The 21,246-nt window shown below is 41.2% G+C and overlaps 2 protein-coding genes across 4 annotated transcripts in view; both read left to right on the top strand.

Moving 5' to 3' along the window:
* Positions 1 to 3,992, top strand: part of LOC135496136 (uncharacterized) — a 5,088-nt gene extending 1,096 nt beyond the window's left edge. The window contains exons 2-4 of the mRNA XM_064785278.1: positions 1,749 to 2,033; positions 2,337 to 2,467; positions 2,655 to 3,992. Of these exons, the coding sequence (XP_064641348.1) occupies positions 1,749 to 2,033; positions 2,337 to 2,467; positions 2,655 to 3,115 (877 nt within the window). The 3' untranslated portion in view covers positions 3,116 to 3,992. The remainder of the gene's footprint in view (positions 1 to 1,748; positions 2,034 to 2,336; positions 2,468 to 2,654) is intronic.
* Positions 3,993 to 9,609: 5,617 nt separating this feature from the next.
* Positions 9,610 to 19,040, top strand: LOC135495910 (dual specificity protein phosphatase 22-like). Of its 3 annotated transcripts, none has more exons than XM_064784934.1 (6): positions 9,610 to 9,669; positions 10,922 to 11,107; positions 12,346 to 12,462; positions 13,724 to 13,848; positions 13,943 to 14,114; positions 14,470 to 19,040. In XM_064784934.1, the coding sequence occupies exons 2-6, from the start codon at positions 11,105 to 11,107 to the stop codon at positions 14,770 to 14,772; spliced, it is 720 nt and encodes a 239-aa protein (XP_064641004.1). In that variant the 5' UTR covers positions 9,610 to 9,669; positions 10,922 to 11,104; the 3' UTR covers positions 14,773 to 19,040. The 3 variants fall into 3 exon arrangements, with proteins under 3 accessions (XP_064641004.1, XP_064641001.1, XP_064641002.1); XM_064784931.1 differs by having other exon boundaries at positions 10,922 to 11,118; XM_064784932.1 differs by having other exon boundaries at positions 9,611 to 9,638; positions 10,922 to 11,118.
* The last annotated feature ends 2,206 nt before the right edge of the window (positions 19,041 to 21,246 follow it).

Here is a 21,246-nt window from a genome sequence, read left to right as displayed (position 1 = left end):
CAAGATCGTCCAAGTTTGAACAACTTGACTCGAAACAGGTTTCAGTACGTAGGTGTTTGCTCTGTGTTGTTGGTTTTTGCATAAGTGTACACCTCGGTCAAAAGTAAATGAACACTTCAAATTTCCACATAGTATCTCCTAAAATAAACACTACCATCAAAAGGTTTGGGAACACCTACGCCACGTGTAAAGTACATTTTCTGTTCCCTATACAAGTATGGGTCGGTTGAGTATCACTGTTTGCTATGGGGTTTACAAACGACCTTTACAAATACCTCATCAAATATCCATTTCAAGAAAAGTCTTGTCAATCAGCACGTATAATAATTACCCCTAACAAACACATATTCCACACCTCTTGAATGACTATTGCATAATTACTAGTAATTTATACCTATCTTTGTGTGCTATATTGGCCTAATTACCCGACACAATGAGACATGTTGACAGTGGATTTGATGCTAATGTAGCCATCCAAACACTAATAAAGAGTACTGTGTCAAAGTAGACCATTTAAATTTCATTAGAAAAAATAACTTGTTTCGCGAAAATATACAGCTGGAATAAGTATATCCATCGTTTGGCATTCGCGAAAATTTTATGTTGCGAAAGTTTTCCGTCCTACAGTACATGTAGGCGTTTGATCTTTTATGCCCTGTTTTGGCAAGCCATAGAATTTTTCACAGGTTTTCTAGAAATCCGACCCTTCAGAGAATAGTCGGACAATGTCGAACTTTTCTCGGATAAATCAGGAAACAGTTGGAGAAACGTTAATAAGTCGGAAAAGCCTCCTACTAGTGATCTTGATCTTGATCATGTTTTTGTCTGCGTTACCGCGTTACCGGGTATAGTTTAGTGGTGGCGCTGGCTGGCTGAGATGCCGGTTGCATCTATTTCAGCCTGTGTGGTCATATTCCAATCACGTATTGTCCGGGGAAAAAGGAGGACTTGAACGAGTCAGTGTTGGTTCGAATTGTCTGCAGTTTTTTGTTGTTTTTGCATCTTGTTCGTGTTGTGGCAGGGAGTATGATGTCGTTTACTATGCCCGTCCGTGATCATGAATCACTGGCTGCTTCCAAGCGATGCCAAGATCAATATCGTCAAGGTGACGATCTTCTTCATTGAAATCACGAGGGCTAAACTGACGACGAAAGCCAACTTGCTTAAATGATGCAATAGATGATATTAAGAATTAATAAAGACTAACTCTTTGCATTATGAAGCTAAGATGTATTTGATGCACCAAAACCGCGAGGCTGAACCTACAATGAACAACAAAACCGTGGCGTAGCGGCCGAGATATCAATTTCCATTCTAAAATATTAGAAATAACTTATTTTGGTTACTCTTTTTATACTTCACTTAGCACGACGTTTCTACCAGTGTTCCCTGGTCGTTGTCAAGTGTACAAGTGATTGGCACAGGTTTGGTACATGTATATAGCAGATCAGTTACTTTTAGTATTTAACAGGGAACACTGGTAGAAACGTCGTGCTTAATAAAGTATATAGAAAGAATAACCAAAATAAGTTTTTTCTAATTGAAAACCCTTTCTACAAAAGCCTTTCAAAAGATTTATTCTAAAATAAATCTAATTAAATACCGCATAATATGGTTTGAAATGATCTGACTGCTTCCATATTTTACACCAACCCGTGCGGTTATGGTTGCCTCACCACTGACAGAATATCCGAAAATGCTCTAATTTGCATAATTATTTTGGTAATTTGGCAATCTCTAATTAACAGGTCCACCAGTTACTGTTTGAAAGATGTTTCCTCAACAGATTTTTGTCACGGAAAAAGCACCAGCTGTTGTCACTACTTATCGTATCGTTACCAGTACAATACAGTCTTTCGCACCTGCTGCGACTCCGGAAACGTGTTCCCGATGAATACGCGGTACTACTGCACGAATGACTATGCAACGTTGTACTGCAGCGATTCCGTTTCTGAATGTTGTCACTCAGCAACCTCTACGCGCGGGAAGTGGCACGTGGGATGCTGTGCTGCGGATCCTGGAAGTAGTGGATGGTAAGTAAATGATCACCCATGATCACCTTATATCAGAAGTAATTTTCAAGCAAATTTGATTTCCTGCTTAAAGGGGTACGCGTACTCGTACGCTATTCAAATTTACGTCTGGCTCAGGAAAACCCAATGACGTCGTATGGCTGAAACTTGATATTTATTGTTTATCTGTGCTTGAACACCCAGGTTTTGTTGAACTATTTACAAGTACGCAATCAGAATTCTTCTTATCCAATCACATGTACAAATTTTAAATTTTTATCGAACTGCGAGGGCTGACCTTAAAAGTCTTCTTTCTCATTACAGGATTATCGGAGGAGTGATCGGTACCATGGTAATCCTACCCATCCTAGCAATTTCTAGTTGCATGCGCGCTGCTCGCGCGAGGAGAAAAGCCACAAATCGGATGAATGCTATTGTGACCGTCCGTCAAGTAGGTAAGCGACAACAATTTCTTCCTCTCAATAGATAATCGGTGGAATGGTTATATCGGTCATAGAGGTGACATGGCAGGAATGCAGCGACATGACAGCACATTCCACGTAATAAGGCCCATCACGGGATTATTTATCTATATAGGGGGACAATTTGGCCGACTAACAATACGTTTTTTGTCCTTTACAGGCAACCCACAGCAGCAGCACGGCGCAGAAGGCCCTCATGGGGCTGGCAGTTATCCAAGGCCAGAGGGACTATCCAATACTGGAACCGAAAGTAACCCTTCGTATATCGTGGGAGGCCAAACAGGCCCTGCTGGACCAGCAGGGAACCCTACAGTGGGTCGAGGAGTGCAAGCAGGTTACCAACCACCACCTGCTGCAGGGCAATCAAGCTACCCATCAGCGGGACCAATAGTAGAAGCAAGCTCCCAACCACAGCCCAGTGCCGGCGCTGGGTCGCCGAGCTTCACACCAGCGAGCCAAGGAGTAGAGGCAGATGCCCACCCACAGCCCACTGGACGGCCAAGCTACACATCAGCGGGCCCAGGGTTAGAAGGAGACTACCAACCACCATCCGCTGGGCCAGTTTACCCCCTTCCGGATGATAAACCGCCAGAGTACGTTAACATGGCTTTTGCGCAATAATTTTCTATAATAGTAGCGGTACTACAAAACATAAATCTGCTTTGTGAATATCGCCGCTGTACATAGTTAAATGTAGCAACGAATTTGTTTTGATATCTTTAATATAATCTGACATGTTGGTGTGGTTGGTGAGAAAAATCGGCAAATCCTATTGATGGACCTGTAGCGTATTCTGTAAAACAAAACAACTTGTAAAGTTATAAGAAGTTTCTTTGAAAACGGAATTCATGAGCTACATGTATGCTATGGTTTAACATTTGGTTTTAACTAAAATATAAGAGATACGATTTTCACAAAAATAGAGATACGCAACTGATACTTTTGATTGTACAATCCACCGGAACCCCCAATTCAGCATTCAGAAATCCTATCAAAATGGGATCGTTTTTTAAGAGGCGGTCATCACAAAAACTTGGCCAACACCAACAACGCTTTAAATGCTACTATTGAAGACTAATATTTTACTATGATAGGGAATAGAAACTTAAACAATATGTTCAGCATCAAGCCTATTTATCCGAGTATATCTTTTCGTCAAACACAAGAACTGCTTACTCTTGCCAAGCTTCATATGTTTATGGGTAAACATTGATGTCTATTCAATTGTATGAATTGACGTAGTACATGTATAGTGCATATTTCGCATACCAGTCGCTGTACCATTGTTTTTTTATTTATCATCGAAGAGGAGTCACCTTACTCTGTTTGATCTTTGGAATATTTATTTAATATTCCACCCCGCACAAACACAAATGTGTTTTGTAAGGTGGTGGAGCATTTTATTAGTATTCCCTATTTAATGATGTCAGTGAAGAAAGTGTATCAAAAACATTATAAGGTATATATTGGGTAAGAATAAAGGAAAACTTGGACAGGAGATATGTTGGTTTTTCATACGAATATGGCTTCCAACTGGACCGTGACTTCTCCATCCTCTTGCAAACATGGCCTACAACACGACTTCTCCTAACGTATGTTTCCGAGGGAGTAAGTATGTATCGAGTGAAATGGCCTGATATTGTCAGGATGTGACTTCTACAAACAGGATAATTGAATAGTCATTGAACTGCAATAAACAATGCACTAGAACGGGGTGTAACCATAGGCCGGCCTGAAATTCACTGGCCATGTCCAAAACTGCCTCGCAACACCGTCCAAAATCATTATTAGAACTCCGCATCTGTGTGATACTACTGGTGGCGGCGAATGGTGGCAAGCAGGGTAACTATCCTCCTGGCAAGGTAACTACCACGCCCAAGTTGTCCCTTTAAAATGTATCTTCCGGCGATAGTCAGTGATGGGCGAACGTCTGTTAGTGGACACCTTCTATAACATGACAACCTCTCTATCAAAACTCTACCTTTGGCCCCAAAGCGGTCGTTATCTAAGGACAGATTTTACCAGTCAAAAGGGAGTGACTAAGAAAGTGGCTCCTTTTGGTTCCAGTGTGATTTAGAATTTTTTCGTTCAGGAAACTATTGTCTGTAGTGGATTTTTGTCTACTCGCATCTCCTGATCATTGCACTGGCAACTGGATAAATGTCAGAATAAATTAGATTGTACATTTCTCGATGATTGTTGTCTTACCACTAACTTGAAAATCAGATACATGTATATGCACAGAATTTTGTCGGAAATAATGGATTTTCCATAACCTTCAACTCCATGCGCCGATTTGAACCAACCTTCGGCGTGGCCTGCCACAGCCTTAAATCGGTGTACCTCAGCATTATAATCGGGTTCAGGTTTTTTTCCTATAAAAATCATTTCATAACCCTTCAGATTACAATAGGGCCGGATACCTTCTGCTCCCACCGGTTCAATTACGGAAGAAATAGTTCTCACAACAGTAACCACAACCGCTGACTGCAGTGTTTCGTGACATTTTAGTTGTAATATACAATTGATATGGATATTGAATGCCAAGCGCGAAGAAAAAAAATATAATTGAGTTTATTGAATTCACGATTTAGAATAAACCTGCGTCGATTTCAGTCCAGAAGAAGAAGTTGACAACGACGAAAATGTCCCGATTTTACCACAGAATAGGATACGAACATCTTTTCTGAATTTGGGACTGCTAGCAAAATACATAAAGAAATTCAACGCGTTATTTAACTGAGCTAAGATAAAGCCAATTTCAAACGTAAACATTCTGATATGTATCATATTGGAGTTATCCTTCAGCAAATCTTTCAAAACGGTCTGCCAAACAATGAAATCAAGTGTGTAAGGGAAGAGAAGAACCATTAAAGAGGTTGCCACGGTGACCAGCATTATTGTCAAGGATCGCTCCTGCTTCGAGCGTTGTTTCGAACCCTCGACTCCGGCCTTGTCCTTCATATCTGCGCTATGTTTCCGCAAGGTGATGACGATTCCAAAGTTTAGAACAAAAAGAAGCGTCATGGGAAAAACGACATCAACGGAGGCATTTATAATTTCGAAACCCAGTTGATACCACGATACCGATGGCGGAAGATTACACTGTGTGTAATATCCATTCTTGTCCAAATCAGCCTTGCGAAATGCATTGGGTAGATAAAGACAGAGGTGGGCAAAGACGTCAAGGCCAAACAGAATTTTCGCCTTCTTTGGGGTGCAAAACTGCGTCGCCCTTAGCGGAAATTTTACGACAATGAACCTATCTAAAGCGATGATTGGAACCAACCAAATTGATGCGTCGCAAAATATAAACGGCATGTAATAAAACATGATACACCCAATGGTACCATTGGATTGTGTTCTTAAATATTCTGGCCACACGTTGAAAACCCATCTTGGAAGGAGGAAAAAGTTTAACGCAAGAATGTCACACGCTGCCAGGACTCGTAGGTAGAAACACATGACATTCTTTCGATTCGAAGGCATGCTTAGAACGATGAAACTCAATGTGTTTCCTGCCAGGCCTATCCCCAGCATAATGGGGTAGGTATAACGCTGCATCATTAGAACATAGTAGTCATAGACGGCATACGGTGAGGTCAAGTCTGGATCCTCCTCATATCCTGTTGTCATCATGGTGAAGATCTGCGTATTGACGGACACAGACACAATTATGAACAGTCGTTTTCGGATGGTGGATTCGTATCAGAGATTTCTTATCATCAGATAATAGAATTCAGTTTTAATTCAGTCTTAGTATCTACACTGACAAATATCACGAATATATGTGTAAACATGGAACATTACAATCAAGCATGGGTTGCTATCAAATATCGTCGAAGACTTTGATGCATACGACGTCAGTGCTAGTCAATTCATATGTCTGATCATTGACCACTTAGAAGAGGAGTCAAAGTATCCAGAATCCATGTTCGGTTACACCCTGCAACTAATCATCCATGACCGAAATACTGTGCCCTGGTACCGTACCAGCTATGGAGCAAGAGGCATCACTTTGGCGATGGCACCGAAGGTGACCCGGAGCGAATTGTTGGTGTTGCCGCCATTCCGCTACACAAAGATCAGTAACACAGCACAGCCACTCACTATTAGAGTATCGGCCTGGTTTACATCTTTATACCGCCTTGAGAAGCTCACCGGACAGTTACCTCAAAATGTTACTCAAGTCGCCGTCGGTTGAAGATAAACTTTAGCTTGTTGGAGTAGCCGCTGAGAATCGTTTTCTCTCCCTCTAAACTGCCTTGATCCACCGGAGTCTCTCGAACAACTGATAACAATCTGAGCAGTGTCATCGGTCTCATCGGCGTCACTGCCCGCTGCGAACATTTCAAACCACGGTATGCTCCGCCTCCTTTGTACCGACGCTTTGTCTCTTGTGATACAATATACGAGTCCAATTTTTGGTATAATTTGTCCATCTTGTCTTTGATATCACCCAATTATTCTAATATCGACATGCTATTACCGTAACCAGAGAATACATGTGTGACCATGCGTGTAACACTACACCTTCATTACGACTTATTCATCATTCTGAAAGGTGATCATGTTCGAATGGATGTTCGGATGGATGTTTAAACGAAAGTAAGTACATGACCGGACTTGATCCAATCATCACACTCATTTTAGCCATTAGCCCGAGGCGCGCTTAGTGCCAATACTAATTAATTAGTTAATTACATGTTGTCACAACCAAAGCACCTGCAAGTTATTGCGGTATGTGCACACACACAAAAGAACGACTGGCCTCAACGAATTTCATTGAGATAAATCTCTTTTTTTTCCGATGAGAGAACCAATGGTCGAACAATAGAAAATCGGAATCCCTCGTCGGATTACTGAATGACTTTATTATTACATTATGCTATCATATGTCATCTCTACATTTTCTATCAGATGGCAGATGGATGTGCCATAGGGTTTCTTCGCTGCAATTTTCCTCAAATCAATATTGTCTCACAGACTTTTCAATATACATGTATAATAAAATGCCTAGAATATTTCAGTGTTGACCATACCTACATGTACATGTACATGAATTATTACCATTGAACTATAGTTGCAATTAACTCCTGCTCATGTTCTGTCCAAAACAGTGGTACTACACTCATAGAAATAACGATTTTGAGCTTCTGAAAAACATTCGATGTCTTTATGAGTACTGTCATCTGCACATTTTGACCGAGGGATGAGCAAAATGGGCCTATAATTGCGTACATGTATTTCATGTTTTGAATATGTCTGAAATCATCCTGAAGAAATCAGGGGTTAAAGATAACCCCCGATTTCGCGTGACTGCAATGCAGGCCTTGGCCACGCCAATGAGTCTAGGCTCAAGGATGAACTACATGTCAAGTTCTCGGGTCCGAACTGATTTATTCCTGCCCTGGGGAGGGACGCATACATCTCTTTCATCACAATTGTCTTCAAAGTTCAGCTTATTAGTCTATGAATTTTGCATTTTGCATGGTTGTTGCTAGATTAGCATTGGAGAATACCACGGACCAGGCTCTGTGAACAACAAATCATTGCGCTCTTGCTATTAAATTTGAACTTTGAATATCTAAAGATCGGTTTCTTCAGAAGTATATACATGTACAACGTTTATCAATGACCACGTTCTTTTTGGCGCAAAATCTACTGAGGCGATTTCCTCAAATGTCGGGGGCTTTTTAATCTCATTTTGGTACCCTCTCGTCCCAGAATTTTACATTACATTTCGGTAACCCTGCCTACGGTACAATGCTTGTATGTACATGTACATGCAGCAGTGTCATACATTGATGTTTTTACATTGTGTCCCGTCGGCCTATAGATCTACATGTAGCAAATTGACTTTTCCATGTTCTGCCGGCTCTGTGAATTTTGATGAAATCCATCCTCAGGTTACTTTTTGTTCAGGTATCTTTTCAAGTACATGTACCATCTTGACCCTCAAGGTGTGGATCCCCTTTACCCAATCCCTCCTCGCGCACGCGCGCGCGCGGCTAATGACTTTCTTGATTTGCAGATCTCTCATACACAAGAAATTGCCTTGAGACCTAAAATTAGAGTTAGGCCAATATGTAAGAAAAATAAAGATTTAGGTAAAAAAAAGATACAGTAATCGGCTCATGTATCGTTAGTCTCGTTGGGCAAGTGGTATCCCTTTACTTTAGTTTTGGATTGTTGCAAACCGCTGATAAATCGGTGTGCGGGTAATATAGGAAAGAAGCGAAATTCGCTCTTAAAGAGATAATTTTAGTGATCGCTCTTTGAGACAAGAGAATGGCGAAACGTGGATTAGATAATCTTCCCCCTTTTGTGATTATGAAATAATTACAATCATAACTTAGAAAATTGCAGGTGTGTTGAGCTAATAAACGCACTGAAAAAAACACTGTAGCAGAATGTACACAATATTTTTCACATACATAAAATTTCTCTCTTCTTTCAGAAAGAGCGATCACTAAATTAGCTCTTTAAGAGCGGATTTAGCTCTTTCTTTTTTAGAGCATCCTGAGAAAATCAGGGGTTAATGTTCGCTTCTCCGGCCCTGCAAGAGAGAAAGCAATCAACAGAATTATATATCGCAATGATTGCGCCCGATTCAAATATCCCGCCAAAAAAGTTTACAGACCGAAACATCCTCTGCCTGATTGACGTCACCAACCGAGCGCAACCTCCGCATGTTATGATTAAGGCTCAAAAAGTCGAGACACCTGCTCGGCTGTACGACATTTGCCGACATATTGCTGGCGGATGCAAAAGTAATTGATTGGCTGAAACACACCCAGCGGTTTTGTTTACTGATTTACTAAATTCGCAATATAAACATATGATAATATATCGAATACATAAATTTGCAAAAACGCAAGTGATAAGAAAGTTCAATCCGTAAAATATCGGCACTATTTTAAATGAGAGAGAAATAGTTCTGACCCTCGCACATGTTGAAATGATGACATTCAAAAAGAGCCAATCATATAGCCCATTTTTAAATTGGGTCATGGGTGGTAGTCGTCCATTTTACAGCAGAGGTTTGATACTTATTTTCTTCTGTGGGCAGAGTGGTTACCCGAGATGACTTGTTACTATTTTTAGAAACTGACACGCGTAGAATGAAGGAATGTCACCAAATGTAGGTCACACCTGGAGGCTGCATGGTCCAGGTATCTTCGCTTTATTCTCTTATTTTGCAGTGTTGAAATGATTGTACGTATGTGGCAAATAGTCAAGGAAATAATGAGGAACCAAATGATAGTGAGATCGTGCCTTTAAACGAATATTGACGTGTGTTACTCTTCATTCAATCATTGTTTACAAATTATTTTATGTGCGTGGGCGGCGTGTGCACTTGCACATGCACGTGCCATGTGTGTGTTTACACTACAGTCACATAGTGGGCTACATTGTTGCGAAACCCAAAGTGAAGTCAGAATAATGGCACGCTATGATTTTAGTCTGGCATGTCTGGGCATGTAGTTGTTCTATTCTAACATGCATATTATCATGCGTGCTGGTCATTCTCTTCACATTCACAACAACCACATCGGCGCCTCGATAACGCAACTCAACCCATCAGCCTTTTTATCCTCCGTTCCGGAGGTGCTGTAGATTGAGAATCCAGATCCACACAAAAAACACTCACAAGACTCTTTCTTGGACCACACCGGCCATGCCCATGACCATCATCACCATGTTCTCTCTCTTGACACAATCGCACTGCCAGTAGAATAGGACCTTTGCCAGATACGCTTGTACCCCCTCGGGTGGGCAAAACAAACCATCTTTACGATAGATCTTCACGATAAAAGATGCCAGACAATGGCTCGAGAGGCATTGTCTGGCGTCATTGACCAAAAACCTATTGTCAAGGTGGTTTGTTTTGCTGTCCCTAGGTAGGGGGTACCGGCATATCTGGAAAAGGGCCTATGTGAATCACCTAGGCCCTTTTACCAGATACGCCTGTACAACCAACCTAGTACCTAGGGTTGGGAAGGGAAAATAAACCGTCTTCGCAATAGGTTTCACTGACGATCAGATCTCCAGAAGCCATCGACCTTTTTGGAGAAGTTTGTTTGGACGCTGACCAGTCATTCATTTCACCTGGAACAAAGTGTCACAGTGGCTTATAATTGTGTGAAGCCAGCTTAGGCCTTCAGACTTGTTCTGAGCTGCTGTACGCATTAGATTTGATTTAGCTCTGATTCGTCTTTGTCGAAAAGGCCTATTGTCGTTCTGCCGTCTTTGCCCGGGAAGATCTGTGGTTTGTTTTCCCTTGGCCTTAGATCATAGGTAGTACTGGCAAAGGGCCTTTCACAATGTATGCAAAGGAGAGGATGACAGATGGACTGCCTGGATAGTTAAGCCAGCTCCTGCTTTGGTGACCGACAACAAAGTTTCTTCTTAACCTTCTTTCAGAATTAAGCTGAACCAGCATCATCGGCACCGGACGACATCCATCCACATCAACCTGAAGACCATCGGCTGGAGCTAGGAACTTCACCCGACGACTCAACGTTTTCTCCCTAATAGGCATGATAGGGAACTGTGCCTAAATAGATCTCTTCTCCTAGTCGAACTGTGATATTATAAACATGGGCAATGGTATGAACAAGGTATGTGTTTTATACTTAAATCATAACCATCTCAAAACAGGTTGATTGAAGCCTACATTTTTAGCTCACTTCCAGAGATGTGAGCTGATCTTATGGCGCAGTTTGTCGTCCGTTAGCAAGGCACGTTTTGTAACTGCTGGAGCTATCAACTTGAAATTTGGTATATACGTTCCCCTATGTAATGACACCTGGGAGAGCAAATTTCGGTCCTGTTCGATTCCTGATTTTGCCACCAGGTAGTTAAAACCGAAAACACAAAAAGTGATGTCTCCCTATGACGATACATGGCATATCACACAGGTTTTTGATTTGACCTACTTTTCAAGGTCACAGAGGAAATTGGCTGATGGTGGCACGTTTAGATTATGTACTGGAACCTCTGACTTGCATTTGGTATGTAGCCCTGTTATGAAACCTTGTAGACTAAAATTTGCTCGGTTCGTATCCTGATTTGGCCATTAAAATTGAAAACAATAACATGTCTGTGAAGTGAGGGAGGTTAGCGCAATGGCCCTTGCCATTTCATTTAGTCTCCTCCCCTCTCAAAAGAATAAAAACAGAGCTGTTACATGATAACTGTGGTAGTAGGACTGTAAAAATTAAAAACAAGTATGTACACTGGTCGTTTTTAACACAAATTTTTCATGATGAAAGTGACTAATAACCCCCTCCCCTGAACAAAAATTCATCATTTTTTGGCTTTGGCCTATTCTGAGATTTTCCCTTAGCATGCTTACCTAACCAAGCTGCATTCCTGAGGCTATTGGTAAGTGGGTCAGCATCTTAGCAAAGGAGTAGGCCCTACAATACACAAACTTGGCTCAACTTACCAAGGTGCAGGTATAATGGGAGCAGATGCACAGTCTGTAGTATTGTTAATTTTGTCTTGTGAGGTTTTTTCTCTTTTTTCTACAACTTAGAGAAATTAGCCTCCCAACAGTTACAGTAATGAGCAAGTGCGTCAGAAATAACGACATGCTAGTACAATGGAACCTCCCTTAGCGGACACCTCTCTATCAAGGACAACCTCTAAATTAAGGACACTAGGTTTGGTCCCAAATTGGTGGTGTCCATTCAATTTGACCTCTTTAATCAGGACACCTCTCTGTTAAGGACAGCACTTGTCAGTCTCGAGGGTGTCATTAATAGAGAGGTTCTTCTGTACATTCCTAATCCTAATCTGTGTTGGTCATCCAGACTTACGGCCAATTTTTACATTGGTTGCAGGTTCTTCCTGGTCTGTATATTGGGAATATACGAGACTCAAAAGACTTCCGCCAACTCGATGATAATGACATCACACATATCCTCTCAATTCATGACAATGCCAAGAAAATGCATACCGTGAGTATCAGTGTGGCAGTGTCTTTCCCTGACTATACATCTACCGAACTCGATGGCCTAGTGGTTAAGGTGTCCGCCTCGTGAACGGAAGGTCGGAGGTTCGAGGCCCGCTGGTAACCTCGTCCCAATGCGGCCGGTTTGTTAGCCACCAGCTAGTTGAATATAGGGTACAAACTGTCTTCTCGACAGGCGCCTGGCATTAGAGATAGGAGTTTGGAAGTAGAGAGTGTCTCATCAGCCAAAGATGGCTTACCTTTCCATTAGGGGTGACCTCTAATAAACAAACTTAACCTTACTTCGACATTTTTCACAGGATTATAGTATTAGTAGGGTTACAGGAAAATTCGGCCCCGGATAATTCGTCCCCGGAAAATTCGTCCCCGCAAATTCGTCCCCGGAAAATTCGTCACCAAGGAAAATTCGTCCCCGGAAAATTCGTCCCCGAGGATAATTCGTCCCCGAGGATAATTCGTCCCCGGAAAATTTGTCCCCGAGGATAATTCGTCCCTGGAAAATTCGTCCCCTAGGATAATTCGTCCCCAGAATATTTTACAAAGTTGAAAGTTTCTGACTTTACTTTCTGAGTCTTGTCGAATGGATTGTAGCAATAACTACTACTTTCGATTTTTCTCATTCAGTGTAACACCTCTCTTTACTACCATACTAGCTAGTTACCTACCCCACTATTTTTATAGTAGGTAGAAGTAGGCAGGCGAAATATTTTATTGAAGAATTTAGAGCTTTTCTTTCATTTTGACCAGTAAAAATACTTATTTGAAAAAAAAAAAAAATTTCGCCTGCCCACCTCTACCTACTTTGAAAAGAGTGGAGTAGGTAACTAGCTGGTAGGGTAGTAAAGAGAGATATAATGAATGAGAAAAGTCGAAAGTAGTAAGTAGTAGTTATTACTAGAAAGTAATGTCAGAAACTTTCAATTGTTGTTTAATTTTTCGGGGACGAATTATCTTCGAGGACGAATTTCCCAGGGACGAATTATCCTAGGGGACTATTTCCGGGGACGAAATTTTCCTCTGGGACGAATTTTCCAGGGACGAATTATCCTCGGGGACGAATTCTCCAGGGACGAATTATCCTCGGGGACGAATTATCCGGGGACGAATTTTCCTCGGGGACGAGTTTTCCGGGGACGAATTTTCCGGGGACGAATTTTCCTAGAGCCTATTAGTAGCTCTGTCATGTTGTCTTTTCAATTATTTATCTATACGTCTATATTGAAAAAAAAATTAACTTCTCTTTTTAGGGCAAGAAGTATCTCTGTATAACTGTAAGTGACTCACCGTCGACTGACCTCACGCCATATTTCTCTGAATGCAACGATTTCATTCACGACGCTAGAATCAATGGAGGGAATGTCCTTGTCCATTGGTACGTATCCTTCAACTGATTTTATCCCAGTATTGTGGTTGTGACTTCAGGGTGCAAGTTTCGACTTTCTTGATTCGGGAATTCTCCATTTCAGTCTGGCTGGGGTATCTCGTAGTGTGACTGTGTCAGTTGCCTATATGATGACGGTGACAGATCTTGGTTGGAGGGAGACACTAAACGCTGTCAAAGGTGCAAGAAAATGTGCCAGCCCCAATTTTGGATTCCAGCGCCAGCTCCAAGCATTTGAATTTAGGGGACTTAAAGAGGTAAATTTTATATACCGGTACATCTCTCAGTTGGACCAGGGCTTTTCTCAAATTTCCATCACTGTGCTGATATCACTATACAGCTATAGTAATAACTATTCTATTGCTGATTGGGATTCATTTGTGCATTTATGAATGGCCTCCTATCATCTCAGATTGGTTGCTGATAAAAAATTTGGCATGCATTCAGGAGTAGGCATCAAGTACTGTACATGGTTAACCTTCTTCTCCAGACTCCCTATAGAAGTAATCAACTCCCTGATTTGTGTTTCCTGATCAGTTAAATCGTTCTTTCAGTGATGACATGCATTGGCCTTGTTGTTTTGGTGTCTCAGTGTGACCTGTTCTCTTCTAGGAAAAGAAACGGCTCAAAGAAAAGCATCCACCAATGCCGAAACGTTTCAACGATGAGGAATTTTGCCTTAAACTTCTGGAAGCTCACCAACGGTTTGTACTTTACGGGGACGTGGACCCAGATGAGTCGGTGTACCCCCTAGCTCACAACGCGTATAAAAACAGTGCTAGCTCGGACCAGAATTGTAATAAAAATACAAATAATGGCGTTCTAGTCCAATCACCGAGCCAGGAGGATATCAAGCACAAAAAATGTAGAAGTTCGTCGAAAACTGAAGACGATGATGATGAAGATGACGCTTAACTGAGGGTCGATTTATTCAAAGGAGGCCTCATGTCTCGGTGTGATGTGTGAAGGTTGTTGCTCACTTCGCTGATGATGGTAAAAGATCTTCCCCAATTTGAAATCCACTAAAACATTTTGTTCAGCTGTGAAACTGGAATTGTCTAAGGGGTCATCTATTATTGATAACATTTTCAACCCAGAACAAAGCATACTCTTTTTGGCAGATTGCCTCCATTCCCCTGTCAGAATATTTCAAAAATATAGTTTTTTTTAATCTGTCTTTTACGACTGTGTAGTTTCATTAGAGTTTTTAAGTGTGCATTGAATGTTGACAAGCAAAATGGATGACCCTAAATACAGATATAATGGTATTTTTCGCCTTTGCTCTGACATTTCAGTACTGCACTGCACTACACCTAGAGGCCTGGTAAACTTTTGGCTCCACTGTTTTAGGGGAATTGGCAATGTCATGAGTAGTGCTATTTGCAGTACATGTCAGTTCGGCAAACGTCAAAATTCGGCAGCGATGCCGTCTGAGGCAACCGTTGCCGTAAAGTGACACTTCCGGTGAAAATTGACACCACAGCATTGAAAATCATGTGAGCATCGTTCGATTAATTCCGGTTTTTTTTGGTTACTGCTGAAATAAATTAAAAAACACATATTTTACACACAAATTTGCGCCAGAATATTCTGCAGTACATGTCGTCTGCTGAGAGAGCTTACAAGACGGGGACATGGGACAGGTCGTATTAATTAGCTGTATTTGAGTAAGTGTATTAGAATTGAATCTCCATCAGTTGGTCTGACGCCACATTTCAGTGGAGGCCATTCTGAAAATTGAGAATTTTCAAAAATGCGTGGATAGACTTACATTTCCTTGGGTAAATATTTAGATCAATACCAGCTGCCCCCTATTAATCTATAGTGGAACCCCCGATCGGCAGCGCTCGGCCCCGAAATTATCCCGAAGCTGAGGGATGCCGCGTGAGGCATCCGAGGGATGCCGTATAAAGCAACCGTTGCCGTTAACAGCAACGGGGGATTCCTCGAACGGCATCGCTGCCGAATTTTGACGTTTGCCGAACTGATGTAGCAAATACACATGTAACGTCTTAAAACTATTGTGCATAAAACATGTGGTTGTGAATTGATGTTGTGTTTGAAAGACAAGCTTTCTGGTGATATGCATTTCTTCCACTTCTGGTAAAAGTAGCTCAACGTGTCGTGTTCTAAATCTGTTCTCCGAAGCGAAATTTGCAAAGACGTCTTGTTTTATGAGTTGCATGTCAGGATTCACTCCATGAAACAAAGATTGATCAAGTTGACGCTATAAGTTCTGGCAACATGTGCTGCTTTGAATAGTCTTCTGTTGGCATGAAGCGTGAGACGTGATGTAGTAACGTGATTTCTCAGTGAACTCTGGCGAGTAATGATAATGTTCACAGTGCCTAATCTTGACCACTTATTTGTTTGCATGCATATTGTATCAGCAAGGATCGAATGTCTCCTGTGTCCTCGTGATAGGGCGTGAAGAAGTGCCTACTGTGGTAAATTTTGAAAATGTCGAACAAATGACATGTTCACTGTTGTTGGACATTATATGTATGTTGGACTTAACTAAGATTAAAGTTTCATACCTCAAAATAAGTATTTTAGAGAGAAAAAGAAGTTTGTAAACTTGTACTTGACTATATGAAGCAAGCTATATTTTGTAGAATTGTATGTTTAAAATTAGTTGAAATATGTGTTTCTGACTTGTCTATAATGTTCAGTGTAACATTCGCCGACCGGATGCTGTGCGAATTTATCCAATTGAAATTAATCAAACACGTTGAACTACAAGGCACTGTCCGTCGTTTTAACATTTTTATGAGCGTGCAAACTGTACAATTTTGACCAATCACTATCCCTCCCCCAGAAGTGTACAAGTACATCCTAAAATGAAGTATTTTAAAGTGGATAAGTAATTGCTTGTTCCATGTTTTTAAAACTAGGTCAGGGGACTTTTTTTCCCATGGATTGTACTTAGTGCCAGATTGTACCGAAACAATCGGAACCCGTGGTCAATGAAGTGAAAAGAGCAGAGCTTTCCAAGTGCTCATTTTGAAAATAGCCAGTAATTCACGCTTTGACAAATAATCATTTTTCATTTTAGAAAAAGTATACGGTAGTCTCTTAACCCCCTCCCCCTGCAAACGCTTTGTACGCTCGTGAAACTTTTAAAAATAATGGATGGCCAACTGAAAGTTTTCCACTCAAAGTATTTTTTCTGATTATGTGATTGAATTGTGATTTTTTACCACCAGATTTTAGCTTCTGAATTTCTTGTCTGCAAGTTTTTAACCAGAATGTTTTTGCTGTAAGTTTAATGATTTCTGTCTAGATTCAGGTTTTATAGCTTACATGTATCACCTCAGTGAGTTTGTTATTAATTTGTAATGGTAGTGGCAATGTCAATTCTTGGATGTTATACAGTAAATGTACCGTGTAGTAGTAGATTGTAATGTGCCAATTTTTAAGTTTTTTTTTCTTTGAAGGGTAAGGGTTCATTTATGTGACCTAAAACATAAGTAGAATAAGATGGATAACCTTGATGTGTGTGATTTTAGAATACTGACAATACTCATGACACTTATTTCAGAATTGGACAAGACCAATGATTCTGGTTCAAATCGGTGATATTGGACGTTCTGTACAATAGACTTTGTCTGGAAGGAGAGAGTCTATCTAAAAAAATCCTTTTGAAATAAGGGACAAATGTTTCGGGAGAAATTGAAGGGTTAATCTTGAAGTGTATCCAGATTTTTGAATCAGTTTGTTATGGTGTTGTGTCGTAAGTGACTTGGGGGTTTTGAGAAGTACATGTGTAATCTCACTCCAAACTACTCTAGTTTCTCACTCCAAACGTCCAGCCAGATCTTTACATAGTGCACATTTCTAGGCCTGTAATGGGAAAAGTTTAGGCCTTCTATATTGCCATTGACGCTGCTGGTCAATCAAGTATAGGCCTGAAGAAACTTACTCCGATCGTGGGCCTACTAAAATGTAAACATACACTGGCTTACTACAGTGGACCTTAGGCGTGTGAACCTAGAGTATTTGGCGTGTTTGCAAGTTTTCTGTCTCCACTAAACGATTTGTTGGTGTTATTACGATTTATCATTATAGTAGATATAAGTATAACCTAGGTAAGAATATTGATTATAATCATTAAGTTTTTTGAGATTTTGATTGCATAATATTTGTGTTTGTTGTGTTACGCCATTAATTTATGTTTCTAAGTCTGTGCTTTGTGAATCTGTTTTCACTGCTCTTCAAATCAAATACTCCTTGGTTGAAATTCAAACTGTGATGACGAGTGCACTGCGTGGTTAAATTTGGGTTGGCAAGAGCGTTCACTTTCACTAGGAAATATGTGACCCACCACGACAAAATGAGTCGCATGTCGCACAGAAGATGAGCCTAAAATGACACCAGGACATACATGTAATAGAAGAAATTGATATACTCCGATTTTACAAAAGGCAGACAATGGTGAAATGAACAACCAGTCTGTCTCAACCTGTCAAGCTCAGAGCGACATGCGACCTGTTTTGTCATGGCGGGTCACATATGTCTGGTGAGTGTCATGTGATGGTACAGTCTTTTTTGGGATGCTGGGGGAGATAAACAAAAAAAGGCCGGGACTTTGGGATCATATAAGCGGGATGCGGGAGGTCCACAAAATTGTCACGATTCGTTGAAAATGCCTGTCGGGAATTGAGATGGGGCCTTTTCGACATGAGACGTAAGGACAGGTACCTCCCTTTCCCAATCATACATTTGAGGAGTTGAGTTTCATTCAAAGCAACATACCCCGGTGGCCGGCATTTTGGAAAATGAGGGTTGCCACCCATTGCTAGATCCACTATTTTAAAGTCGCATCTTTCTCAAATGGTCAACATTGATTTGTCTCGTTTTGAAATAAAACCATCCATTATCCGTGTCACAAGTTTTTTTATCATTTTTTAATCACTACATTTTGAACAGTTACAATACAAAATGCGAATTTACCATACATGTATTTGCATGGCAAAATAGTACAGTGGACTGAAGATAATGCCTGAAGGATTGGGACTACATACAGGTATAGTGTCCTCCCGATAATAGTGATGAGTCTCTTGAAGTTTTATTGAACAGTCATGAAACTTAGCTATTGTTAACATTTATTTTACTCTCTGCTAACTCTACATGTATATAGGTTTAACTTTCTATGATAAATTCTATCAATTTGTAAGTGGAAATTGTGTTCTTTTTACTGTATTTTCCTAATTTGTCACGAACTGGAGCAGTTTTGAATCGAGGACAACACTAGCAAATATTGCTAGGATGAGAACATTGCCGCGTACTTTCTTTCACTAAACAGTTAGAGTTATGATGTATAGGTTTATTCACAACATCAAACAGGAGACCCGATATTTAAATATGCCTGTGTACATGTACAATGCATTCCAATCATTGTACTTCCACCATTTTGAAAACCATGTCTTTTTAGACCTGTGTCTTTACCAGACGCACATTCGTTAAAAACCTAATATGCGTGTCCACCACTGAAACTAAACGAGTGCTATGATACTGTAATGGATCAGCAACAACTGAGGCTGTAAAGAGGCCTGGCAATTTGACGACAGATGTGATGTTGCCAGGTATCGCAAAAGCAATGAAACACTGTGTCTTGAATGTTTGCAGTGCCAAGTAAACATACCTCACAAGAATTGACTTGAATGATGGTGTCCAGAGAAAAAAGTCACCATCTCGGATCAAAATCGGAATCTTTCTACTGTGACAATCCCAACCAGTCAGATCAGCAGACAGACATGCAGCTAATGTAAGATTGCTTTGACATGTTGATTTTTGGCAACTTCCCATGTGCAAAATATCTGCAATTTCTTGATTACACAGAAACGGTCTTATATCGATGAATCTAGAGTATGAATAAAATATACAAGTACACTTCACAACACAACCAGAGACAGATACACATGACTGTCCAAGTAGACCATGGAGTAAGATCTGAAGGGTCATCAGCAATGTGTCTTGTCTCACCATTGGTTGTGACTAGCTGGTGGCTCAACACAACCAGAGACAGATACACATGACTGTACAAGTAGACCATGGGGTAAGGTCTGAAGGGTCATCAGCAATGTGTCTTGTCTCACCATTGGTTGTGACTAGCTGGTGGCTCAACACAACCAGAGACAGATACACATGACTGTACAAGTAGACCATGGGGTAAGGTCTGAAGGGTCATCAGCAATGTGTCTTGTCCCTACCATTGGTTGTGACTAGGTGGTGGCTCAACACAACCAGAGACAGATACACATGACTGTACAAGTAGACCATGGGGTAAGGTCTGAAGGGTCATCAGCAATGTGTCTTGTCTCACCATTGGTTGTGACTAGCTGGTGGCTCAACGCAACCAGAGACAGATACACATGACTGTGAAAGTAGACCATGGGGTAAGGTTGGAAGGGTCATCAGCAATGTGTCTTGTCTCCACCATTGGTTGTGACCAGCTGGTGGCTCAACACAACCAGAGATGGATACACGTGACTGTACAAGTAGACCATGGAGTAAGGTCTGAAGGGTCATCAGCAATGTGTCTTGTCTCACCATTGGTTGTGACTAGCTGGTGGCTCAACACAACCAGAGACAGATACACATGACTGTACAAGTAGACCATGGGGTAAGGTCTGAAGGGTCATCAGCAATGTGTCTTGTCTCCACTATTAGTTGTGACTAGCCGGTGGCTCAACACAACCAGAGACAGATACACATGACTGTGCAAGTAGACCATGGAGTAGGTTGGAAAGGTCATCAGCAATGTGTCTTGTCTCCACCATTGGTTGTTACTAGCTGGTGGCTTAACACAACCAGAGACAGATACACATGACTGTACAAGTAGACCATGGGGTAAGGTCTGAAGGGTCATCAGCAATGTGTCTTGTCTCACCATTGGTTGTGACCAGGTGGTGGCTCAACACAACCAGAGACAGATACACATGACTGTGCAAGTAGACCATGGGGTAAGGTCTGAAGGGTCATCAGCAATGTGTCTTGTCTCCACCATTGGTTGTGACTAGCTGGTGACTTAACACAACCAGAGACGCCTAGATACACGTGACTGTACAAGTAGACCATGGGGTAAAGTCTAAAGGGTCATCAGCAATGTGCAAAACATCGAGTCAGACATCAAAGATCTGAAAGAACACCTCCAAGATCTCACCAGTAACCACCACGTGGTCTTGCAATGGATTCCCGCCCACTGTGGAATACCTGGAAATGAAAGGGCTGACCAACTAGCAAAAGAAGGAAGCCTACAGATCCAGCCAAATGGGAAGCAGTCATACAGAGAAATAACAACACTCCTGAAGCAGAAATGCAGAAATGACTGGAAGAAAATCCAGGGAAACCACCACCCCCAATCAGACCAGCTGTGGCTACTTGACC

The sequence above is a fragment of the Lineus longissimus genome, chromosome 11, assembly GCF_910592395.1.
Source record: "Lineus longissimus chromosome 11, tnLinLong1.2, whole genome shotgun sequence".
Lineage (NCBI taxonomy): Eukaryota > Metazoa > Nemertea > Pilidiophora > Heteronemertea > Lineidae > Lineus > Lineus longissimus.
Note: the sequence above shows the minus strand (reverse complement) of the source record. Positions and strands in the feature narration are given on the sequence as shown.